The sequence below is a fragment of the Ricinus communis genome, chromosome 3 (assembly GCF_019578655.1).
Source record: "Ricinus communis isolate WT05 ecotype wild-type chromosome 3, ASM1957865v1, whole genome shotgun sequence".
Lineage (NCBI taxonomy): Eukaryota > Viridiplantae > Streptophyta > Magnoliopsida > Malpighiales > Euphorbiaceae > Ricinus > Ricinus communis.
Window position 1 is genome coordinate 26,674,057 of NC_063258.1, and position 22,294 is coordinate 26,696,350.

The 22,294-nt window shown below is 33.8% G+C and overlaps 2 protein-coding genes and 1 non-coding gene across 3 annotated transcripts; 1 reads left to right on the forward strand and 2 right to left on the reverse strand.

The window, feature by feature from the left end:
* Nucleotides 1–317: 317 nt before the first annotated feature.
* Nucleotides 318–3,752, reverse strand: LOC8276198 (myb family transcription factor EFM). Its single transcript, XM_002529300.4, has 4 exons — nt 2,614–3,752; nt 1,610–2,245; nt 1,334–1,410; nt 318–1,108 (listed from the first exon to the last, which is right to left on the reverse strand). The coding sequence occupies exons 1-4, from the start codon at nt 2,801–2,803 to the stop codon at nt 587–589; spliced, it is 1,425 nt and encodes a 474-aa protein (XP_002529346.1). The 5' UTR covers nt 2,804–3,752; the 3' UTR covers nt 318–586.
* A 14,924-nt stretch (nt 3,753–18,676) lies between these two features.
* TRNAG-UCC lies at nt 18,677–18,748 on the reverse strand. The gene has a single exon. It is a non-coding gene; the product is annotated as a tRNA-Gly (tRNA).
* Nucleotides 18,749–19,333: 585 nt separating this feature from the next.
* On the forward strand, nt 19,334–21,932 carry LOC8276196 (pentatricopeptide repeat-containing protein At5g55740, chloroplastic). Its single transcript, XM_015725486.3, has one exon. The coding sequence runs from the start codon at nt 19,408–19,410 to the stop codon at nt 21,352–21,354; it is 1,947 nt and encodes a 648-aa protein (XP_015580972.3). The 5' UTR covers nt 19,334–19,407; the 3' UTR covers nt 21,355–21,932.
* The last annotated feature ends 362 nt before the right edge of the window (nt 21,933–22,294 follow it).

The window sequence follows — 22,294 nt, forward strand, 5'->3', positions numbered from 1 at the left end:
GGAAAGAAAATCAGGCAGCCACTTTCGGTGTCTCTTCTTTTCTAAAACCCATCTTTAGTTGGCTCCCTTAATAAGTGGATTAAAAGCTTATCTTTAAATAAAATTACCATCTACTTAACCGTATTATATGTATGATAATGGAGGAGGGCTAGCAGTAGCATCATCACTCGCCAGTCATTGTCTAGGAAAATAAGGGCAAATCTGTCAATGAGTCCAGAAAGCCAACATAGCACAAGACGCCAAAGAACTTATCTAGGAAAATAAAGGGCAAATCCGTCCATGAGACCCAAAAAGCCATAATAGCACAAGACGCCAAAGAACTAATAATCCAATGTTTTCATTCAATCTTTGTCAAGCTCGTTATGAAGACAAAACAAAACACTCAATTTCTCATTGTGCCCTTTTTACTCTCTCTCTATTTCTTTTTTACTCTCTCTCTCTCTCTCTCTCTCTCTCTCTCTCTCTCCCTAATATATTTGACAGAAAAATATTACAATAGAATTAATACGTACCATATAATAACAAATTAGAAACTTGCAATTTAATTAACCTAAATCCTAATCCTAACCCTAATATTACCAGTGCCCTAAAACTTGAGAGTAATTTCACTTCCATTGCTTTCTTCACCATCTTCTCTGAAAGCAGCCAACCCTTTTCTCTCTCCACCATTCTCACCACTCTCAGCTTTCCAGCTGCTACTTTCTGACTTCCCATCTTCAATGCTCTCAGACCGATCTCCAGTGCCTCTTATATCAGACTCCGGCGAGCTATGAGCCTGTGATGTGGCCTTATTATACATATGAAGCTGGTGGTGGAGGGTATGGTGGTGCAGCTGGTGGTGAGGTGGTGGCAGCGGCGGCGTTGTTGCTCCAGCTGCTGCTGCTGCAGTGTAAAAATCTTGTGGCACAGGTGGTGCCGCACAAAAGTGAGGTGGTGGTGCATGGGAGACTGGGTGGTGGTGGGTGCCGTAGAGGGTTGGGGTCCCACCGTGAGCTGCAGTGGCATACTCTGGTGGGACCCAGATGCCTCCTAGAACAACGAGCTGTGGTGTTGGGGCTCCAGGTGCTTGTGGGCTTGGACTAGGTCTCCTTGTATGAAGCCTATATTTCTGTGCCACAATCAATAAAAATATCATCATTAGTTCATTACAGAGTAATTGATAAAATATATTCAGAGTATATGCATTGTTCAGCGCAGTGCAGAGAGACTGTACAGTATATAGTACTGTCCAGTTTATTTGTCAGGTCAAAAGAAAATTGTACAAAGCCACTTTCATGCATGCCTGCTGCACCTTATTTACAGTAGAGAGAGAATTTGAAGTAAAAATATAAACCTGCAGATGGCTTTTAACTTCATCATTGGTCAAACCGTCAACCTTCATTAGCTCCCTTATTTGTTTTGGTGTAGCAACTGTTTTCATCATGCAAAAAGAAATCAGTCAAACACTGAATAACAGAAACAATAGTATATAATAATGACATAATGAGTGATGACAAACTTGACTATGCATTAATTATCATGTTTCTTTTGCTAATTGAGCTCCAGTCATAATCTTATATCTTTGAAGATCACTGCCATTAAGATAATATTTATTGGTTTTTTCCCTTACCTTGCGAACCTCCAAGCATTTGCAGAGCATTCACAAATCTCCTATGCAAGTCAGGGGACCAACACCTCCTTGCCTTCCTATGAGTTTGAGTTGTGGTTGAAGTATTTGTGCTATTATTACCAGTGCCAGTATTTGTTGGTTGCCCATCACATGATGCTAGATTACCATTTCCTTTTCCGTGCTCAATCATGATCCCACCATTGCTAACCTTACTAGAATTGTCTCTTTTTGAACAAGAAAGCCCATTTTCAGTTTCTAAACATTTCTTGTCTTCCATTAATTCCTTATCAGTAGAAGCAAGGGCTAGGGTTGGGCTTGGGCACAAGTTTCTTTCCTTTGAGAATGGAAGGAAAGCTCCTCCATTTCTTTGCTTGGTGTCTAAACCTAGCTTGGGACTAACATTGAATCCTATATTGGTTTCTTTTGGGGAATTGAACGTTGTTTGAGGCTTTATTTCATTGCTTTCTTGGCTCCAAAGTTGTGCTGTTGTCATCCAGTTTGCCTTATCAGACATGTTTGAGGATTTATCTAAGGTTTCGGAAGTAGAGTTCTTGAGTGGCATGAATTCTTCAAGAATTCGCCTGGGCCCTTGATTTGCTCTATAGGCTTGTAATTGCTGTCTTGAAGTTTCCACAGCTGAGGAAAAGAAAATAGTGATTAAATGTTACTATACAAAACCTTCCTTTTGTTAAATCATGATGACTTGAATTCTTTTAGACGAAATTTATGAATAATAACTAGCTACTTTAAAAACCAAAGCAAAGAGGCTTAACAAATAAAGCCACACGGATAGAAAGCTAACTCAAACTTCTATAAATGAAAAAGGATAAAGAAAAAGGTCTGGAACTAAGAAAATCAGATCACATGAATATCCACTGTTCTCTAGTATAATAATATTTTTTTTCTTACTTCTAAAATTATCACCACAAGCTTTGTTTGTCTTGTTTAAGCTTTAGTTTCTGTGGCCTATCAAAATGCATGAAAGAAGAATGAAGATTCAATACCGTCGGTGAGAAGTTGCATGCAAAGAGGCAACTCGCGCTTGAAAGCATCAATCTTGAGTTTTTCTTCCTCCAGGCGGGAGAGAAATTCTTCAAGCTTTTGAGTGTGGTCATTCTGATCTCCGAAAGATTTTAATAGCATAGAATAGCTATGAGGTTTGCAATCAAGGGTTAGTTCAGAAGGAGAGGCCATTTCGTTTCTTTTAACAAATTAAACAGCAGCAAGAAAACCAAAAGAAAGAAAAATAAAGAAAAGAGAAGATCTCTCTACTCAAAAAACACAGTCTTGTCTTCAACGTTCATGCTAAAAACAAGAATATAGGATATGTAGGAACAAACAAGAGCAAAAGATGGGGTCTGTCTGGCCTCTTGCTTTCTAGGTTTAAGTTTCAAGTGAGTTAGAGAGAGAGAGAGAAAGGAAGAAATTGTTGTTTGTGAACACAAGGAGGATCGAGTGAAGGATAGTCTTCCTTTTTTAGAGGTGAGTTCAAGAAGGAATAAAGTAGGGTTTAGAGAGAGAAGAAAAGGAAAAGCTATTAAAGAGGGATGGTAACTTCTTGCAAAGAACAAAGGCAGAAAAAAGCTACATAAATAAATAAAAATAAATGAGAGAGAGAGAGAGAGAGAACTGGTTCTCTTTCTTTCTCTCTGAAAGAAGGAATCAAGAGTCTGACACTACAATGGTCATGTGCTTAGAGCCTGATTTTTGAACCTTTGGTGTAGTATAAGAGTCTTTTTGTACGATATTCAAATACATCAATTTAAAAGATGATTCTTCTTCCCCACTGTTATTCTCCTTTTCTTTTCTTCTTCTTTTTTTTTTTTTTTTCCTTTTTTAATTTTTCATTTTTCTTTTTCATTTATCAACTTAGCCTATAATGCTAGGATTCTTCTTCTACTTTTAAATTAAATTCTCACCAACTGTGTATAATCTTTTAAACTTTCCCATGTAAAGTCTCATCATTATAGGTTTGGTTTTAAGCAATATGCATGTTTATAGCTTCGAAATGCATTATAAATCAACACCCATTTGAGCTTTTATCAAAGATAAGATATCCATTCATCGGCATCCTAATTATAATTTTTTCCTACATCGTTAACTATAATCTTTTTAGTGAATTTGGTACATGTGGCTCACATCGAATGGTTAGAACAGATCTTTAATAGAATCAGAAATGTCTTTACTAGAAGCATTACATTATCGTTTATATCATGTTTTAGTTGTCAATTAGGGATAGCTAGATACGGTTAAAGAAGTTAAGAAAAAAAATGGTGGATTCTTTTCTAATTTAGTATTAAGAGTTAGACCGACTAATTTAGAGCGTGTCGGATAAGATTTTTATAGATGGTAAAACACTATCTCAAAAATTTTAATATAATCGCATTACCAAAAAATGAATAGATCCTAAGATGAAGATCAATTTAATTATGTATACAGCAAGCAGTAGATATGGAGTCATCGGTAAACCACACTAATTATTTATTAATTATTATATTTATATTAGTTGGTTTTTAATTATAATTTATTAATAGTAGTAAACAAACAAGAGAATAACTGATTAAAATGATTGAATAATAACCGTTAAAATATATTTATAAAATAAAAATAACTAACACAATGACCTATTTCTTTCTTAAAAAAAAATCAATGTACAACTATTTATAGAATGAGTTAATATAACAAACCCTTAGAGAGAAGAAGAAAAGCACAAATAAAGAATGTAAATAGTTAATTAATATTTAAGATAGGAGAGAGAGAACATATTCAAATGGCATTCAGTATCAATCCACCATGCAACTTTCTTTTTGGTTTCAAAAGTTGCATAATTGTTCTAAATTTGAGTGCATTCAGAGAGAGAAAAGAAAGAGAGGAATATCTAATCCAAATGTTAAAATTCATCATCTTAGAATAAAATATTTGCCTCTAAGAAAGGAATATCTTAGTTCCAATTCTACGACTCTAAATTAATAAGGGAGAACAACCCACAAAGCAGCTTATTAAAGGGAAAATCCTTCTCCAAAAGAATAATAAAGGAGCTCTAAGAGCTGGGAATCTTCTTCTGCTACTAACTTTAATGAAGTGGGTGGGAAGGTAAGAAGATTCTCTCCCTCTCTCTCTAGATTTACAAGAGTTCTTTCTTTCTTTTTTTCTCTACTTCCTTAACACAACTCGGATCCGGGTCAGAATATATTGGGATAATTCAATATTAAGGTTTATATAATATCCAAGTCTTTCATTCATGTCTATCTTGACCTAGACCGTATATGAAAGAATTTTTCCATTACTTCACTGGGATGTTCTATAAATTGTCTTCCTCATGCCCACTAATAATAGAAATATGCACCCACAAGATTGTTTAGTTATGCATGCATGGCTGAAGTCATATTTCTTTTATATAAATTAAAGCTTATATATATATATATATATATACTATAACTCTCTCTCTCTGAAATAGAGGAAGCCTCTACAGAAATAAGTAGAAAATTGATTCTAAAAATTAAAATGTTGGAAATCTGAAAGATAATGAAATTTTAATTTTGAAATATTATTAATAAAAAACTACTTGTTATATGATATTTGTAGCCCTTTTTATCGACTATACTCTTAGACTGATTAAGAAATTAAATCAAAATAAAAGAAAAGAATGCTAAGTACATGTTTGATTAAAGTATACATAGAATTCAAATCTTTTTAGATTTTAGTATATAAGGTAAAAAAAATGAATTATTTTACAGAGAACTCCATAGGCATAGTTATTGTTAACAAATCTTGAACTTTTTATTAAAAAGATTGTGGAATGTTTAGAAATTAGGACTTTAGATAATGTGGCAGTGGCAATCTTTAATTCGTATTTCAAGACCAATAAATGTGTGTAGGGTACTGTAAATACATTAAAAGTGGTAGGCTGGGGCATGAATATTCCATACACAGACATATGTATGTATATAACATAAATATGCATGCATGAGCAACGACCTTATTATGTATAAAATATAATTATCATAACAGTAAGCCCCGACCCAATTGCAGTCGCAGGCAGCAGTAATTAGAAATGCCTTTCCCATGAAAGATAAAGGTACAAGTCATTGCCTTCCTTCATTCTTCTATCTCCCATGAAAGAAAGAAAGCAAGCAAGAAAGAAAGAAGTGCATCGAATTCCCTTGGCATAGCAGAAAGAAAGAAAGAAAGAATGAAAGAGAAGGCAATAATGATGGTTGGTCGCTTTCTAACTCAGTCTTCTGGTACAAGACTCCAACCCATGCCTTTTTTCCACAGATTCTCTTCTTTCTTCTTTTCTTTTCTTTTCTTTTCTTTTCCTTCTCTAATGTATCGCCATCTCCATTTCTGTTTTTGCATGTCAAATTTACAGGCGGATTCTATTCTACATATGATTTCACTATTCACTATATATATACATATTGTTGAAGACACATATATAAATTTTAAATGCTTTATGTATAAATCGTAATGATAATAATTACAATCTATTGCCACTCATTCAACTAACAAAAAGACTGAGAAAATTACATTCTATTGAGAAAATCTTAAAAAGGAAAGAAAGTAAGAAAATAATCATATTCTCAAAAACAAAAAAGCAGAAAAGGAGAAAAAGATTCTCTCGTGACACGTGTCCTGATATTCCCTCATTATCAGCCCTTGTGAATATTCCTTTTGTCTGGTCTTAAATACATGGACCGAATATTCCCATTTGTTTTTCTTCTATTGCATTTCTGTTTTACTTGTGGAAAATCGATACCGAGGTGTCGATTATGCAAAATACCGACCAAGCAAAAAGTTTTATAATAATAATAATAATTTAGATGTTTTCTTTTCTTTGAAGAAATTTAGTTTTTTTTAAAAAAAAAAATTATTAGAGAGACATATTATTGAACTGAAAATGTAATTGTGACAATCTCTTATTTTTCAGAAAAGGATACCACTAAGGAACTCTGATTATCAAAATTTCGCAATAGGAAGGAGAAGAAGAAGAGGAAGAAGATAGATTTAGAAGAAAAAACAAAGATTTTCTAAACGTATTAACCAACTAAATTTTATTTTTATGATATAAACCCAAAAGAAACAAATAGCAAATGTGCACAAAAATATAATAAGGCGATGCTAGAATCCAAATTAATTTCATTATTATTATAATTTTCTCTTAAAAGCCAATTAAGAATAGGTTAAAGCTAATCATATGTAGTAATCCTGCTAAATTATAACATGAATATGTAATGTTGTTAACAAGCTGAAGGAGAAAAATATCTATAATAACTAAATTTCATATCCATAAAATTAAATTATCATATAAGAACTTAATTATAATTTTTTTACGAAATAAGAGTTGTGATATTCATTCACTATAAGGTGATAACTCTCGAACACATAATTCTTATTTATTGAAAGAAAATCGAGTATGATATTTTTAAGAATAAGTATAAATTATTTAGATTTGAAAACTTTTTAATTAATTCAAGCATTCGATTAATATCTTTGAGTAAGTACAAAATAGTACATGAATTATAAGATTAATTAATAATTAACTAAAATCTAACGTAATATATATATATATATTTGCAAGAGAGCCAATAACTTCTGATAAGAGGTATAATTTTACCTCTTTTCAGACTTATAGATACGAATTGCAATACTATAAAGGTCGAAATATCATAAAGATCGCAGACCTTTTCTTTCTTTGTTGAATTTCTTTTTCTTTTCTTTTTCTTTTTTTAAAAAAGAAAAAAAAATTGTTTTTGTTCTGCCTTCTTTTGTATCTTGTCCTACAGATTTTTATTTTTAATTTCATAGCATAAAAAGAAATAATAATAATAATAATAATAATAATAATAATAATAATAATAATAATAATAATAATAGTAATAATAATTTGGACCACTCATGCATGTTGTACCATCTTTGGATTCTGCTCGGAGAGGTTCGTTCCTTAGAAATAAGATGAGGCAAAAGCATCCCTACAGGAAACAGTCTCTGTAAAACTTTTTCCAGGTCCTGACATTACCCTTTTGTACAAAAGCCCAACCATGGACCACTCCTCAAAGGCCCAAATTAGACCAACATGCACGTTCTTTTTTTCTTTTATAATATATATAAATTAAAGGGCTGTTTTTATTTACAGTTTATGATAAACAATTATCGAAATAAAAATATAAAGGGTAGAAAAAGTCTGAGATTTTATTAGTTGGTGATGATTCATATATCTACATATAGATTAATTAATAGGTTTAATAATAGTATATCAATCAACTCTTAAGTAAACTCATACTAAGAGATGCTTCACCAACATCAGTCAGCAATATATTCTGTGCCAAACAAAAACAAATGGCTTGTTTAGCATCCAAATTAGTAATACTAATACTAATAATAAATCATCTTAAGAAGGTTAAAGAAAAAACCCAACATTATCATTTGTTTTTGCTTTAATTAATAATTAATCTCAAGTCTACTTCTAGAATCTTGTTGCTCAAGTCCAGCCTTCTTGTAAAGTCGACACACAGGCATTCACTAGCTAAGACTATTATGCATAAAATAAACACAACCATAAGGATATTTGAAAAGGTAAATTGATATATAGTAATATTGGTGTGGTTTGTAAAAGGGTTTGGATACTTGGAATGATCAATAAAAAGTCTTCTACAAGAAAACCAAAAAATTAAAAAATTAAAATAAAAAAAAGGGGATTCTATTCGTCTGAATCCAATTATGTACCAATAATATATCCCAAGAATTGATGATGAAGGATTCAGAATTGGAAATTCTTGTTCAATTCAGTACACAGAAGAAGAGAAAGAAACAAAGAAATTTAATAAAGAAAAAGAATGATCTTTACGTTGCATTATGTGAAATATTCTTTAAAACTTTATAGAAAGTTAATGATGGATACATTTACGGGTGTAAGGGTTGTGTTTATAAGAATCATTAAGCACTGCTTTTTCTTTCTTTTTTTTTTATGATAAACTTAAGTGACTGTTTCACTAAATTCCCTACTTTGTTAATTCATTTGGGATATTGATTCTCGTTTCAGCATCTGAATATTATTTCTTTTTCTCTTTCTTTTTTCCTAATTGCTGATTGCTAGCTGTTAGTATTTTTTAATAGTGTTGATGCTTCATATATATATATTAAGTATTTTTATGAGAGAAAAGTGGGCATTGATTTATCACTTGATAGGATAATATTTTAAATCACTTTTAAATAAATAAATTATAATATATTTATATATAATTTTTACCGTAACTCCTTCATAAAAGATAGAGTTATTCAAGAATGATATAGTAAATAAATCAATATATTTGCATTATTAAGAAAAAGAATCTATTTACTCTGAGCTTGAATGATGTTAAAAGTGCAAGAGAAGCAAATGTGTGAAATAACTCTTGAAGAAGAGGAATTCACTTTCTTCACCTTTTTCTTCTTTTAGCAAAAGGAGGTACAAAGACCTAACAAATTAAATCCACAAGTGGTGGCATCTTCTTTAACAATAACAAAATTAAGTACTAATCCCATTATTTTCCATATTATATTGTGTCACAATTGACAACATTGAATATATCATGTCTCACAGAAAGATTTAAGTATTTGAACCCATGGCAATTTATAAGCTCCATGTTTGGTTGATCCCCTTTTCTTCTCTCCCCCACCCCCTTAATAATAATCATAATACGGTATTTATAAATTTAAAATTTATGTGATTTAATTGAAATTAAAAATTAATTTAAAATTTTATATAATTAAATTTATAGAATTATTTATAGTTAAATTAAATTTTAAAAAAATAGTAATATTTTTCAAATAAATTTTATATTAATTAATAAGTTAATATATTTTATAACACTAAAATATTCTTTTCAAATTTATTCTTATTTTACTTTCTTTTTCATATCTTTTCTCTCAAACGAAATAACTTTTTTAATAAATTTCAACCAAACACAGCGTAAAGCAATAGAGAATTAATACTATGTTTCATCACCTTATTACTTTCTATGTTATGCACCGTTATTTAAGCTATTATAATAGTTCAAATTATGGAAAGAACTACACAATATTTTATACATTTGAATCACTTTTAGAAATAATAGTGTGTATTTTATCAATAAGGATTGCTCCTATTAAATTTTTGGACAATAACTGGATATATTATTCAGTCCATTTCTTTATATATAACAAATTATACAAAAATATATATTAAACACTGAAAAAAGGAATTGGGGGTTAAGGGGTGTTTGACTAGAGATAAGAAGGATGTGGGAAATAGCATCTAAGCATTAGAGAGTGGAGAATGGAATTAGAATCACTTTGGTCGGCCTCTTAGCTAAAAAGATGACTTCTAATAGCAAAAAGGTGGAATTAGAGTAGTGTCAATGAAGAGAGGAATTTTAGGGAAAATAATTGTTTTTTCTTTTTATTTTTTAAGCTCCATACATTTGTTGACCTGTTGTTATCACACTAATGTCAAGAGAAAAGTACACTATCAAGTAAATTCTTCCCTTCTATATCTATAAATAATCTATCTATTTTTCTATTTTTAATCCCTTATACTTGCGTATTTGCATGAGTCTCTCCTCTCATTCTTTTTTATCTAATTCAATTTCTTCTGTTTTGGAAAAGAACCATTATGTGCAATAAATATCTTTTATGTGATAATGTCATTGGATGAATGCACAAACACAATATCAATTAGAGAATGCATATATATACATATATATATAGACACACACATGGAATATTATCATAATATATATGAAGTGTTATTTAATCAAATTTTTCTTTTTATTATTTTCACTGCATAAAACTACCCTTGAATGCAAAATACAATGCAAGAAAACTTCTAACAGAGTTGTATGAAAGAACAAATAGATGATATTAGAAGCTACCCAAGCAAACTACACAACTTGTAATCATTTTTGTAAATTAACCAGTTGCTATTTTACTATGCATCAAAATTACCTACTAACTCAGTTTTGGTGTATTTGAGTTGTATTATACATATTAATTTTATATTTTTATTTTAATAATAATGCTATATAGCTCATCTTCTTCGTCTATTTTAATTTTTATCTATTTAATATTACATATGATATTTTCACTAAATTACGTTTTAATATTTTGAGCTTAAAAAACAGTTTAGTAAAAGTGGGATGTTCAACATTTTTTTCTTATTTTATTAAAGTTATTCTTACTGAATAAATAATATCCAAAACGGATAGAATAGTTAGGCCGTATCCGAATCATTGCGCATAGCCAAGTCCGGTCGTTGATGCAATAGTCAATAGCTTGAAAAGATGGATGAAATGGGAATACAATAAAGACAAAGATGAATATATAGTATATAAGATGATGAGAATGAAAGTCATGTTAGAAAGAAAGAGGTGATGCTGAGACAAACAAGCCTAAAGTAACTACAGGGTTAGCTTTAGCCCAAAATTGAAGCTGCTCAATAAAAATAATATATGTCCAGTCCACTAACAAGTCCTGCAGTGAGTGTGAGCGGCAACAGCAAAGCTAGTGAAGAAATTATATATGAACCTTGTTCCTTTTACAAAAATGTAAGTTTCATTCTAATGGAGATTTGGATATAAGGATTCCTATTTTAAGTTTCAAGTATTTGAGAATTTCGTAAAGCCTAGTGAGGTTCCAGCAAGATTAATTCAGTCGCAACAGCTAATTAGTTATGTTATCAGCAGAATTGGAAGACCAACAAGGCTGAGCTGTGCCGTGCCTTTCAGGAAAGTTCAAAACTGCAGTTCAACAGGTGCTTGAAAGACTAAGGCTATAGCCATAAAGTAACATTTCTGTGTTTCTTTCAATGATAAAACTCTCCGATATTCTTTTTTAAGGGTCGTCTTGTGCATTTAAGAATAGATAATAGGTCTAATCCTGAAAGGTTAAAAATAGTCATTAATATGGGCATCTGGCGTGCACTTTGTAGCGTTGTAGCAGCTGACCCATAAAGAAGGCCTGAGAAAGTCTAATTTCTCAAATTGAAATATCCATTTACATTCAACTTAATCCTGCGAATATTCAAACTCTTTATATCTAAGACAAAAAAATAAGGAAAAGAGGTAAAATGAAAGGAAAGTTATTTACTTATTAATTTTATATAGAATTTAATTTAATCTAATTACAATAAATTTTATAAATTTAATAAAATAGATTTTCATTTATAATTTAATATATTAAATTAATTTTAGAAACACATTTTATAAATATTTATAGAATTCATTTATACCACACCATGTAAACCAAAGTATTTGTTGCTGGCTACTGTCTAAAATTTTCTTTTATTCTTAATAATAATATGAAAAGAAAAAGTTAAATTTTATGGTCATTTTTTTACATAAAGAGTATAATTTAATATAAAAATATATATCAAACATTAAAAACTACATTGAAACAATCATTAAACATATTGATAGAATAATAAATAATTATTTTACCGAAAATACATCTTCTTTGGTATAAACTATATATAGACTTCATAAGTCACCTTTGATGAATCTAATTATCTAAATATCAGATTTAATTCCTTTATTCTTTCTATGGTTGTTCTAGATAGAGGACGCAACATTCATGTTAAAAGAACTCCTCTACGTAAAGGAGTAATTTTATAACTCCAGAAAAGAATATGCAGTTACGTTAGGATTGTAGTTGCTAAAAGGAAAGAGATGGTTAATTTTAGACAAATTACTCAAACTTACATAATGTCAATCAGAAATAGTAAACTAGTTTGATGGTCTTTTTAACTAAATGGTCTGCATAAGGAAAAATTCTGAACTTGAAGTTCTTCTTCTGAAACTTTGTTTCTTCAATTATTCATATTTCAAGTTAATAATCTTTGCATAGAGAAATATAGCTGGTTACTTGTCGTACAATTATTGGATGTTTAGTCTGGCCAGTGCCTTTAAAAGAAGAATCCAGCCATTTCATATCTTCACCAATCTCAAGCTTTCCTTCTTGAAGTATCCTGGAAGATAAAGAAGAAACAATTGCTGAACTAGAGCATCTCTCTGGGAAGCTTCTTGTTAATGGCTACGTTGTTCCTGATCAATTACCAGATGGCTATAAGTCGAGGATCTCTATCAACATGGAGTTGTTGTCTTTAAGTCCATTGCTTTGAAGATTCTATAAAGAAAGCTCAAACCAGATAGCACTCAATCAACAGGCAAGACTACCAACAAGGATATATTGCATGTCTCGTCGCATCTTGTTTTCAGAGAATTGACCATATTCCTATGGAGGCACCATAACATCTTACAAAAACATCTCACAGTTGTTCTCGGAAGGTCTGTGTGATCTAATTGTTGGTGAGGTGCAGCTTATTGGTTGCAGGAAGATTACAATTGCGGTATTAATGCAGAAAGGGATCTAGATTCCTTGATTGAAGTGAAAATTCAGTACCCATCTGATAATATGCAATGGTTAATTAATGAATCCCATGGTAAAAACCATTATCACCAGTGATGGGAAAAACAGCCACAAATGGTAAACAAATAAATGCGAAATTAATCTCTGTTTGTCTAAACTTTCCCAACTTGAATGAACCCCGAGGATGCAAACAAATAGGATGTTCTTAATGCAATTAGAACACACACAATATCACTGCTATGCACCAAGATATTGAGCTAAAACAATAAGCACACAACAACACAAAGACACCGAAATTTTAGCGTGGAAAACCTATAAACTAGGGAAAAACCACGGGACCATTTTGGCCGCTTAAATCCACTATCATCATCAAAGGAGCAATACAAAGTCTTCTCTAGATAATACTAGAGGCATACAAAATCATCATATCCTTGGAAGTAAGCACATCAAGGTGTATGGAATCAAAATAGAGCCAAGATAAGAAATATATCACCAGAAAATTAGCTACTGTCCAGACCAACGAAACCCGACCTCCGGACCTCAAAAACCGATCTCCACCGTCCAAAATATTGGCCCAGATGCTGTGTAGCTGCTGTCCAAAAATCACGACGATCCAACGGTTCAATCTACGGGAAACGAAACTTTTCTGCTGCTGTGTATTCTCCTCTCTTCACCTCTCTCTTTTCTTTTAATATATGAAGTCTTGGTAAAAAAAAACCCTAGCCCTAGACGTTTTTATAATAATATGCTCCCAAAATAGAAAGTCTAAATAAGACTTTAATATGCTCAATGGTTGGGCTTTTCTCATGGGGCAAAAAAAACAAAGAAAGAAAGAAAAAAAAACCCAACAAATCTCCCCCTTTTTGACTTATGAGGAAGAGTTCGCCATACCGGCGATGGAGCAACATACCTTCAACTTTTCCCTTGCTAGAACCTTTGTCAACATATCGGCACCATTATCATCAGTATGAACTTTATCAAGTTCAAATAGTTTATCTTCAAGTGCATCTCTAATCCAATGATACCTCACATCAATATGCTTGGTTCGTTTGTGAAACATAGAATTTTTAGCAAGGTGAATAGTACTTTGATTATCACAAAGAACCACGTAGCGCTGTTGCACAAAGCCAATCTCTTGCATAAATCTTTTGAGCCATAATAGCTCCTTACACGCCTATTGCAGCCACATACTCGGCCCTCGGTGGTGGATAAAACCACACACTTTTGCAGTCTCGATTGCCATGACACAGCTCCCCCTGCAAAAGTCATCAAATATCTAGAAGTGGATTTCATGTTGTCCTTATTTCCTGCCATATCAGAATCAGTATAACCAACAAGTATCGGCTTTCCATTTCCAAATGTTATACCTAATTTTGAAGTACCACGTAGATATCTGAGAATCCACTTCAACGCTTCCCAATGCTTCTTACACCGGATTTGAGGAAAACGACTAACAACACCTACCGCATGAGCAATATCGGGTCGTGTGCACACCATAGCATACATCAAGCTCCCTACAGTTGAGGCATAAGGGACTTTATCCATCTCTTCAATCTTCTTCTCAGAAGATGGACAATCTTTATCTGTCAACCTGAAGTTAGTAGTAAGAGGAGAACTAACCTCTTTAGCTTTATCCATGTTGAATCTGCGAAGCACCTTCTCGATGTATTGCTCCTGTGACATGTGTAGCTTTTTCAAAGCTCTATCTCGAGTGATCCGAATGCCAAGAATATGTTTCACGGCCCCAAGTCTTTCATAGCAAAAGACTTGCTCAATTGTATCTTCAAATTGAGTAATTCTTTCCGCATTCTTGCCAACAATTAACATGTCATCAACATATAACAATAAAATGATGAAATCATCATCACCAAACCTCTGGAAGAAAACACAATGGTCTAAAGTAGTCTTTCGGTAATTTTGCTCCCCCATAACTGACTCAAACTTCTTGTACCACCGCTCTTGGTGCTTGCTTCAACCCATAAAGACTCTTTTCAAGTCTACACACATAGCCTTCTTTTCCCTTAACTTTGAAAACCTTCAGGTTGCTCCATGTAGATTTCTTTATCCAAGTCACCATGAAGAAAAGCTGTTTTGACATCCATCTGTTCAACCTCAAGATCAAGGTCGGCCGCCAAACCAAGAACAACACGAATAGATCCCATCTTCACGACCGGAGAGAAAATCTCATCAAAGTCAATACCCTTTCTCCGACCGAACCCTTTGACCACCAATCTAGCCTTGTACCTAGGTTGTGCGGTGTGCTCTTGATCTTCACTTTGTAGACCCACTTGTTCTTCAAAGCTCTCTTGCCTTTAGGCAACTTCACCAACTCAAAAGTATTATTCTCATGTAAGGAATTCATCTCATCTTGCATGGCTTCAACCCACTCCCTTTTGTGCTCATCTTTCATGGCCTCTGCATAACACTCAGGCTCTCCCCCATCGATTGAGTAAGACATACTCATTAGCTCGAAAAACGAGTGGAAGGATGACGATCTCTTGTAGACCGCCTAAGTGGGACAAATGGTGGCACGTCTGCAGATCTCCGAATGAAATTCTTCATCCACCTCCGCTCGGAGCATCAATATCATCGATCATGTTGTTCATCATTCTGAACATCATCGTCAAGAGGTGGGTCTACATGCTGAGGAGGCACTGGATCCAAATCAGTAATATCATCATTATGTTGAGGAACTGTCTCTTTCTTCTCAACATCTTTCAAGGTCTGATCTTCAACAAACACAACATCTCGGCTTCGAATAAGTTTTTTGTGGACAGGATCATATAATCTGCAACCAAACTCATCTTGGCCATAACCCAAGAAAATACATGGTTTTGACTTCACATCAAGCTTTGATCTTTCATCTTTAGGAATGTGCACAAAAGCTTTGCATCCAAAGACCCTTAAGTGACCGTAAGAAACATCTTTGCCACTCCAAACCCTGTCAGGTACATCAAAAGACAAAGGAACACAAGGAGTTAGATTAATAACATGTACCTCATCTTTCTTATGGTTCTTTTGATTGCTGTAATCGCTCTTCTTCTTCTCCTTTTTCAATTGCCTGCAGAACCGTATTGTGTGCCCTTTTCTACCACAATGATAGCATTCAAAATCAGCAAACTTTCCTTTGGATTTACTTTGATGCTTCCCTTTCACACTGGACCTCTACTCCGACTTCTCCCCCCGCTTCAGAATTCAAGACATCGGAATGTGAAGAGGAACCTTGTGACTTTCTTCTCATCTCTTCATTTAAAACACCGCCTTTAGCTAATTCCATGGTGATAATACCATCTGCTGCAGAGTTGGACAATGATGTCCTAAAAGTTTCCCATGAGTCCCAGAGTAAAGTGCCCAGGAGCCACAAGCCTTGTATCTCATCTTCAAACTTGATACCCATTCCTGCAAGTTGATTTATGATTCCCTGAAAAGAATTCAAATGATCGTTGACGGAGTTCCATCATGGTATTTCAAGCTCATCATCCTGTTTTATTAAGAACAATTTATTGTTTCCGTGATTTCTAGCATACAACTGTTCAAGCTTGTTCCACAAAGTGCGAGCATGAGTCTCTCCGCTGATATGGTTCAAAACATTATCATCAACCCATTGACGAATATACCCACAAACCTGTCTATGCAAAATATTCCACTCTGCATCTGTTTTACTCTCAGGTTTATCAGTATTAAACACAGGCAAATAATAATCCTTCATATAAAGTAGGTCTTCCATCTTGCCTTTCCAAATATGATAATTAGAACCATTCAAATTAATCATCCTACTTGTGTTAGCTTCCATCATTCAAACAAGTTTAACCCAATATAGAAGAACCAGGCTCTGATACCAATTTGATGGGAAAAACAGCCACAAACTAGTGAAACAAATAAATGCGAATTAATCTCTGTTTGTCTAAACTTTTCCAACTTGAATGAACCCCGAGGATGCAAACAAATAGGATGTTCTTAATGCAATTAGAACACACACAATATCACTGCTATGCACCAAGATATTGAGCTAAAACAGTAAGCACACAACAACACAAAGACACCGAAATTTTAGCGTGGAAAACCTATAAACTAGGGAAAAACCACGGGACCATTTTGGCCGCTTAAATCCACTATCATCATCAAAGGAGCAATACAAAGTCTTCTCTAGATAATACTAGAGGCATACAAAATCATCATATCCTTGGAAGTAAGCACATCAAGGTGTATGGAATCAAAATAGAGCCAAGATAAGAAATATATCACCAAAAAATTAGCTACTGTCCAGACCAACGAAACCTGACCTCCAGACCTCAAAAACCGATCTCCACCGTCCAAAATATTGGCCCAGATGCTGTGTAGCTGCTGTCCAAAAATCACGACGATCCAACGGTTCAATCTACGGGAAACGGAACTTTTCTGCTGCTGTGTATTCTCCTCTCTTCACCTCTCTCTTTTCTTTTAATATATGAAGTCTTGGTAAAAAAAAAACCTAGCCCTAGACGTTTTTATAATAATATGCTCCCAAAATAGAAAGTCTAAATAAGACTTTAATATGCTCAATGGTTGGGCTTTCCTCATGGGTCAAAAAAAACAAAAAAAGAAAGAAAAAAAAACCCAACAACCAGCCACAGGATTGAACATGATCCCTTATATTTTGGCTCAATCAGTGTTCACGCTCGAATGAGTAAATATCAACTCTTAAAAAAACTGCTGCTCATCGAAGAACATTTGAAGGGATTCTTCGAACTTTAATTTTGCCATAGCAACTGGATTTATATCAACCCAAGTCAAATACATGAGGGCACAAGAAGATATCATTCCTTCCATATCCCCTGCCATGATTGACCTTCAAGTTCTTGGATACAACCTTCCACTAATCAGTGAGTGGTATTGAAATGCTCTTCAAATTGAAAGTATATAAGCTCTGTACTAGTAATCCAAGATATATAATGTTACTTAAAACGTCGACAGTATTGGAAGGACGCCTTTGTTGGCAGCCTTGCTTCTTACTGCAAGGTTTTTCAGGATAGTATCAGATTCAAAAAGTAATCTAAGATCTTTTGGCGGCCAACAGGTCTAAAGATAAGCTGGTTCCATTAGCTTCTTTAACTATATACGCATTCGCGTCTCTTTTATGGATAGTAGTTGAGAATAAACATAGCCAACAGCTTCAGCCTCAAAATGCATATAGAAGAAGAGAAATGATGGTCGATGATTCTTAGATAAGTAACATGGAGGAGTTTGCTGTGATGGTTGAAGATTTCTTTCGGCTTCCTCAAATTCTTAGCGACTTGTTTCGCCAGATGCATATTAAATCTCTGAGATAAACCTACTATCTTGGGTTCACTTTGTTAAGGCTTCTTATCCGTCTTTATGACAATATGTATAAGGATTCCTATTCTAACTCTGAATATGTAAGTCCGGGTAATGCTTCTACCAAGTTCAACAAGATTTCAGCTGCAGCAATAATAGTTATGCTAGCTGCAATGCTACATATCCAGCAGAATTGGAAAACCAGGAAGCTGAGCCTTTCAGTCATATCAGGAAGGTTCAAACTTAAGTTTTCCGAGTCAAAACTGCACGAGAAGTAATTCAATGAGTCTTGAAGGAACCATAAATGGAGAAGTAATTCAATGAGTCTTGAAGGAACCATAAATGGAATGGTCAATTTTAATAATGGATTCCTGAATGGTGAAAACAAAATGCGTTTGCCGGGAGTCGAACCCGGGTCTATTGCTTGGAAGGCAATTATCCTAACCGTTGGACTACAAACGCTTGAATGGTACGTACTTCCTAGAATAAAACTTCAAAGATCACGCAACCTGCATATGCTTACATCATTCTTGTTTTCTAAACATTTAACCTCATAATCTTTTTATTTATATAAAGGGTGAAATAGTAAGACTTAAAATTTTAATATGTATATAAATACAACTCTTAATTTTTAACTGCAAGCAGGAAGCTAAAAAAGATTTATGGTATATTTTCCAAGGCAATGACATAAACGAAAAGGGAAAATTAGATATGATATTCAGAATCCTAAATTGGATAATCTTTTCGTAATTGTTTATAAACATATTATCATTAATAAAATAAAAAAGAGATAAATTCATCAAAGTAAAAGAAATTACAGATAAACGTAATATGATGTATATATATATATATATTTCTTTGAGAAAGATGATGTATATACATATATGTGCGTGCATATATATCTCATATTGTGATAGTTTGATAAAGATATTGTGCAAAAACATATGGGCCCATGTTAATGGAAATGTTTGTCTGTAAGGTCAGCACAGTCCAGGCCTAATACTTCAATTTATTTTTGAAATAGACCCAAGGCTTCAAATTATCGGTTAGCAATTAGCGCCGAAAGGATAAAAATTCAGTTAAAATTGGATAACTGAAAACACCATTGTGAGGCCATCACCATGTCCCTTTTCTCCTATCGCATGGCTTCTCTTTCATTTAATACCATACCAAGTCCAAATCTTTCTCATACAAAATATTCAACTTTTCACAAAACAAACCAAACCCATTTCTCTAAACTTCCATACAAATTCTATATACATACCATTTCTTCTCTATGCAGACAAGGCCAACTTCAATTAGCTTTGAACATACTTACTCAAATGGACTTCAAAAATTTCTTTATAGGACCAGATATTTATGGTGATCTTCTCCAGGGATGTGTATATGAGCGAGATCTTATCACGGGTCAGCAAATTCACGCTCGAATTATTAAAAATGGTGAATTATTTTCAAGAAACGAGTATATAGAAACTAAATTAGTAATCTTTTATGCAAAATGTAATTGCTTAGATATTGCAAATGATTTGTTTGATAGACTGTTAGTTAAAAATGTGTTTTCTTGGGCTGCTATTATTGGTTTGAATGGTAGAATGGGTTTTAATGAAATTGCTTTAATGGGTTTCTGTGAAATGATAGATTGTGGTCTTTTAGCTGATAATTTTGTCGTGCCTAACGCGTTAAAAGCTTGCGGTGCGCTGTATTGGATTAGGTTTGGGAAAGGAGTTCATGGTTATGTGGTGAAGATGGGCCTTGACGGGTGTGTTTTTGTTTCTAGTAGTTTGATTGATATGTATGGAAAATGTGGGATTTTAATGGATGCAAGGAAAGTGTTTGATGCTATGCGTCAGAAGAATGTGGTTACATGGAATTCGATGATTATGGGTTATGTTCAAAATGGGTTATATCTGGAAGCAATCAAGGTGTTTGCAAATATGAGGTTGGAAGACATTGAGTATAGCAGAGTTACTTTGTTGGGTTTTCTATCTGCTGCTGCTAATTTGGGTGCAGTTACAGAGGGTAAACAAGGGCACGCAATTGCTGTCAAAGGTGGATATGAGTTGGACAATATCTTGGGTAGTTCAATTTTGAATTTCTATTCTAAGGTTGGGTTGATTGAGGATGCTGAGTTAGTATTTAGTAATATGGCTGAAAAAGATGTAGTGACATGGAATTTGCTCATTTCTAGTTATCTTCAATGTGAGCTAGTTGAAAAGGCACTCAATATGTGTCATCTAATGAGATTTCAAAATATGAAATTTGACTCGGTGACCCTTGACTCCATACTATCTGCATGTGCTAATACGAAAAATATACAGCTTGGTAAAGAAGCGCACTGTTACTGTATTAGAAACAATCTCGAATCTGACGTTGATGTTGCAAATGCCATTGTCAATATGTATGCCAAATGTGGAAGTATCCATGATGCAAAAGAAGTTTTCAACTCCACAATGAATAAAGATCTTACCTTGTGGAATATGCTATTGACTGCTTATGCTCAGCTGGGTCTAGTTGGTGAGACCTTGAGGCTTTTCTATCAGATGCAGTTGGAGAGTGTCCCACCAAATGTAACATCGTGGAATGCTGTGATTTTGGGATTTCTAAGAAATGGCCAGGTCAACAAGGCCAAAGAGCTGTTTGCAGAGATGCAGGCTGTTGGTATCCATCCTAACCTGGTTACTCTGACTACTCTCATCTCTGGTCTTATTCATAATGGTTTGGGCAATGAAGCGCTCGCAATATTCCTGAAAATGCAAGAATATGGAATTAGACCTAATATAACAAGCATCATTAACACAATCTCAGCTTGCACAGATCCAGCATCATTGCAGTGCGGAAGAGCTATTCATGGCTATATCTTAAGGCATGACCTTTGGTCACAAATTCCAGTTGCAAATGCATTGGCGACTATGTATGCTAAATGTGGTAATACAAGACAAGCCAAAAGGGTGTTTGATATGATTCTGAGTGAGGCATCACCCATGTGTGATGCGAATTATCTCTGCCTATCACAGACAGATGCGTTATCTGATGGAGGTATAGAAACACCCCTGGCCGACATAAGCTAGTAGAGGAGGAAGAAACAGAACCAGATAGCACAACCTTCACGGATGAATATTCTGCTTGCAAAGTTGATTGAGGGGCTGTCAAGTGAAGGCCTGGAGTTTCTCGTGGATATAGACTCGAACTCTTACCCCATTTAAAATGCGTATGCAGGTCAAGATGGTAAGACGGGTATGAAAAAAGGACTGGAAGGAAACAAAGGACCTAAAGAAGGATCTGGACGCATAAAAAGAAGAAAAATCCTTCTTTCTTGCATACCACGTCTGAAATTAATGGAAGTTCATGGAGATTGGACTTTTTGAGAAGTCCAGACATGTTCTAATCGAGACCTTACCACTCCTGAGCAAATCTTTGTGGTTGTGAGAACGAAGGTCAAGAGCTGTATGAGATGGTCATTTTTGCCTAAAAGTCTTCACAGCAGGACTACAATAACTAGTTTCTGCAATGTCTGTATAACTTTAGCAGTGGAAAGAAAGTCGAAAACTTTATCAAATGCATGAAATTTGAAACCCAAACTATGATGTGTATGAACAAACAAGATTACCTGAATAAAAAAGCCATTAAGTTCTGGCTTACACATACACACTGTCAAAAAACTTTTAGTTTTGAGTGAAACTGTAACCCATTAGTTTAAATTTCAAGGATTGACATTAACAAGGTCGTGCAATTCCAGATCTGTATAAAAGCACCCAGCATCACTTGCATCTAGATTTCTTTTGGAGTTGCGTTGGCTAGTTTAAAATAGTAAGACATTCAAACTGGATTACAAGCTTGAACTGAGTTTAGCAGATACGTTGTTGTCAAGTAACCAAGAGTTCCAATTGAACAAGACTTGTCACTCTCAGTTGGGATGTTTAAATCCTACAAAAGATATGCTCATAACTATTTAAGCTCTCTTAAGTTGTCAATTAAGAAAATGGCCGACAATCTACGGTCTCTGCGAAT

Coding starts and splice junctions, on each gene's coding strand:
- LOC8276198 (XM_002529300.4), bottom strand. CDS start 2,803: ATGGCCTCTCCTTCTGAACTAACCCTTGATTGCAAACCTCATAGCTAT. Junction 2,246..2,613: donor CATGCAACTTCTCACCGACG/GTATTGAATCTT, acceptor TCTTTTCCTCAG/CTGTGGAAACTTCAAGACAG. Junction 1,411..1,609: donor AATGCTTGGAGGTTCGCAAG/GTAAGGGAAAAA, acceptor TGATGAAAACAG/TTGCTACACCAAAACAAATA.
- LOC8276196 (XM_015725486.3), top strand. CDS start 19,408: ATGTCCCTTTTCTCCTATCGCATGGCTTCTCTTTCATTTAATACCATA.